Source organism: Trichinella spiralis (genome assembly GCF_000181795.1).
Source record: "Trichinella spiralis strain ISS 195 chromosome Unknown Scfld1835, whole genome shotgun sequence".
In the NCBI taxonomy this organism is placed as follows: Eukaryota; Metazoa; Nematoda; class Enoplea; order Trichinellida; family Trichinellidae; genus Trichinella; species Trichinella spiralis.
In genome coordinates this window covers 1-2049 of record NW_003528774.1, presented here as the reverse complement: position 1 = coordinate 2049, position 2049 = coordinate 1, and the positions used below count along the sequence as shown (strand labels likewise).

Here is a 2049-nt window from a genome sequence, read left to right as displayed (position 1 = left end):
TGCAATGGATTTAATGAGATTAGCTGGTATGAGTCAGTTTAGCGCTCTGAAAGGAACCATGCATTCTCTGGGGAAAGATCATTGTCTCATTTTCCCTATACTAACTACATCTGTAACGGTGAGAGCATGCTGTAAACAAAGGATACAAGTGATGCAAATGAAGTAAACAACTACACGCGGCCTAATTGACAGTATACGACTACTTGTTAAATTAGCATATTTGTTTGTATAATTAAATTTGTAAAATAACAAATATTATTCATTTGCTTATTTGCATCATCAATTATGTGAAATGAAAATTTTGAACATTATCTTTAACTATGAATATATCATGAAATATTTTTTCATTAATTTATTCATTGCCCGTTTCTCAAAGTAATAACTCGTGATATATGTACTGGAAAAATTTATGTGGATAGTGAAAAGCTCCGGCATCATAGTGGAGGTTCAGCTCGGCAGAAATGTAATGCAAATTCAGTTTCATGCTTTGAAGCAAAAGTTCCAAAGAAGAAAGTTAAGTAACATCATTGCATTGTAGTAGTGAAAAAAAATTGGGCGCCGTGAACAGTTCACTCCGAAGCGCTGCTTTATGAATTCGTCTCAAACGTCGCCGGGCGTGGGCTTTGATGTTGCGACCGAAACCGTCGAACGGCGCCTCTTGTTCAAACCGAGTCGAATAACGGTGACTGGCGAACCGATGATCGGCACGCTGCCTTCTGCATACGGCCATTTCACTGTCCATCCAGATGCTGTGGCGATTTTTCCAAGGTTCATCGTGGCCACCGCGAGCTTGCTTCTTCAATCGGTTCGCCCACATCTGATTGTACGGATCTGAAGCCGATGCTCTGACATACTGCAAATCCGGGACCCAATCACCAAAAGCTACATTATCAACCGGCACTGTGATCCTGTTGTTGTTACTGCTAGTCAATTCGCTTTGTCGTGCTGAGTCGGCTTGTTGACTACAACTGCTAGCCAACTTTTTCTCTTTCGATCGTCCAAACAGCCTCTTCCACAGACTGGTCTTTTCACCTAAATTGTAAAAATTCTAATCATACATACCATTTATTATTTTCAAAAACACGTACCGGCATTCTGCTTGTTGTTAATTGGTTTTTGTTTCGTCGTTACAGTTTGCACTCTATGACATTGGCCGGCAGCGTTTTGATTTGCCTGTGCAATTGCTGCTTTACCAACAACTGGTGGTCTATAAGCTGGTCCAGCTACAATGCTATTGCCCGTTTGGCATTCTTTTGAACAAGTTTCAGTTGTTCTAAAAGAAACATATACATATACATACACATATACAACAATCGATCAATTCTCAGCTTGTACCTCAACGTTCGAGGTATTTTGCGTGCATAATGACCACCAGCACCACCAACTGCATTCGTGTCTTCGGCATTCCAAAAATATGGATTATTTCCCATACAGAAAGCAGGATTCGTAAGTTGTACAAACGGTGTCGAAATAAAATAATGATTGCCCATACAATACAGTCGACCCTGAGCCATAAGACCACCAATGGCGGCGTAAATCATATCCTAAATCAAAGCAAAATATTAGAATATAACAAATTCCCTCTTTTATAAAGCCTAATTTTGAATCGAACTTGAATCTGAAATGAAAAATAAAACCAGATGACAGTGTTTGCTCAACAAATTCTTTGAAAGGAAAAAAAAAAGAAACCAATTTCAATGCTAAATTAACAGCTGCAGCTAGTAACAATAAAATGAATACACAATTTCAAAATGTGTATAAAATTAGTTCTAAAAATCCAGTGCAATTTATCTGTGCATAAAAGCTGCTGTGAAAAAGTAAACTTTTAAACTGGTTTGTAAGCACATTCAATTGAAAAAAGTGTGGACAATTTGAAAAGTGTGTAAAGTTCTTCAATACAATTTTCAATGCAAATTTCCGGAGCAAAATAATAAGTGTTGAAATGAAAAAAAAATTTTCTAACAGCTGTAAAATATTATTTTTTCACAGAGTTTCATACTGATTACAATCGATTAAAAAGCTTGATAAAAATTTAACCGAAACGAATAA

General features: G+C 37.0%; 1 protein-coding gene across 1 annotated transcript; it reads right to left on the bottom strand.

Moving 5' to 3' along the window:
• Positions 1–514: 514 nt before the first annotated feature.
• Positions 515–1541, bottom strand: Tsp_13596 (hypothetical protein). The gene is made up of 3 exons (XM_003368811.1): positions 1336–1541; positions 1089–1273; positions 515–1032 (listed from the first exon to the last, which is right to left on the bottom strand). Exons 1-3 carry the CDS (start codon positions 1539–1541, stop codon positions 515–517), a joined length of 909 nt encoding a protein of 302 aa, XP_003368859.1.
• Between the last annotated feature and the right edge of the window lie 508 nt (positions 1542–2049).

Bases quoted from the DNA above. Each gene is read 5' to 3' on its own strand.
- Tsp_13596 (XM_003368811.1), bottom strand. From the start codon at position 1,541: ATGATTTACGCCGCCATTGGTGGTCTTATGGCTCAGGGTCGACTGTAT. The intron at 1,274-1,335 runs GTACAAGCTGAG...TGTTTCTTTTAG, and splicing joins AAAATACCTCGAACGTTGAG to AACAACTGAAACTTGTTCAA. The intron at 1,033-1,088 runs GTACGTGTTTTT...TTTACAATTTAG, and splicing joins TAACAACAAGCAGAATGCCG to GTGAAAAGACCAGTCTGTGG.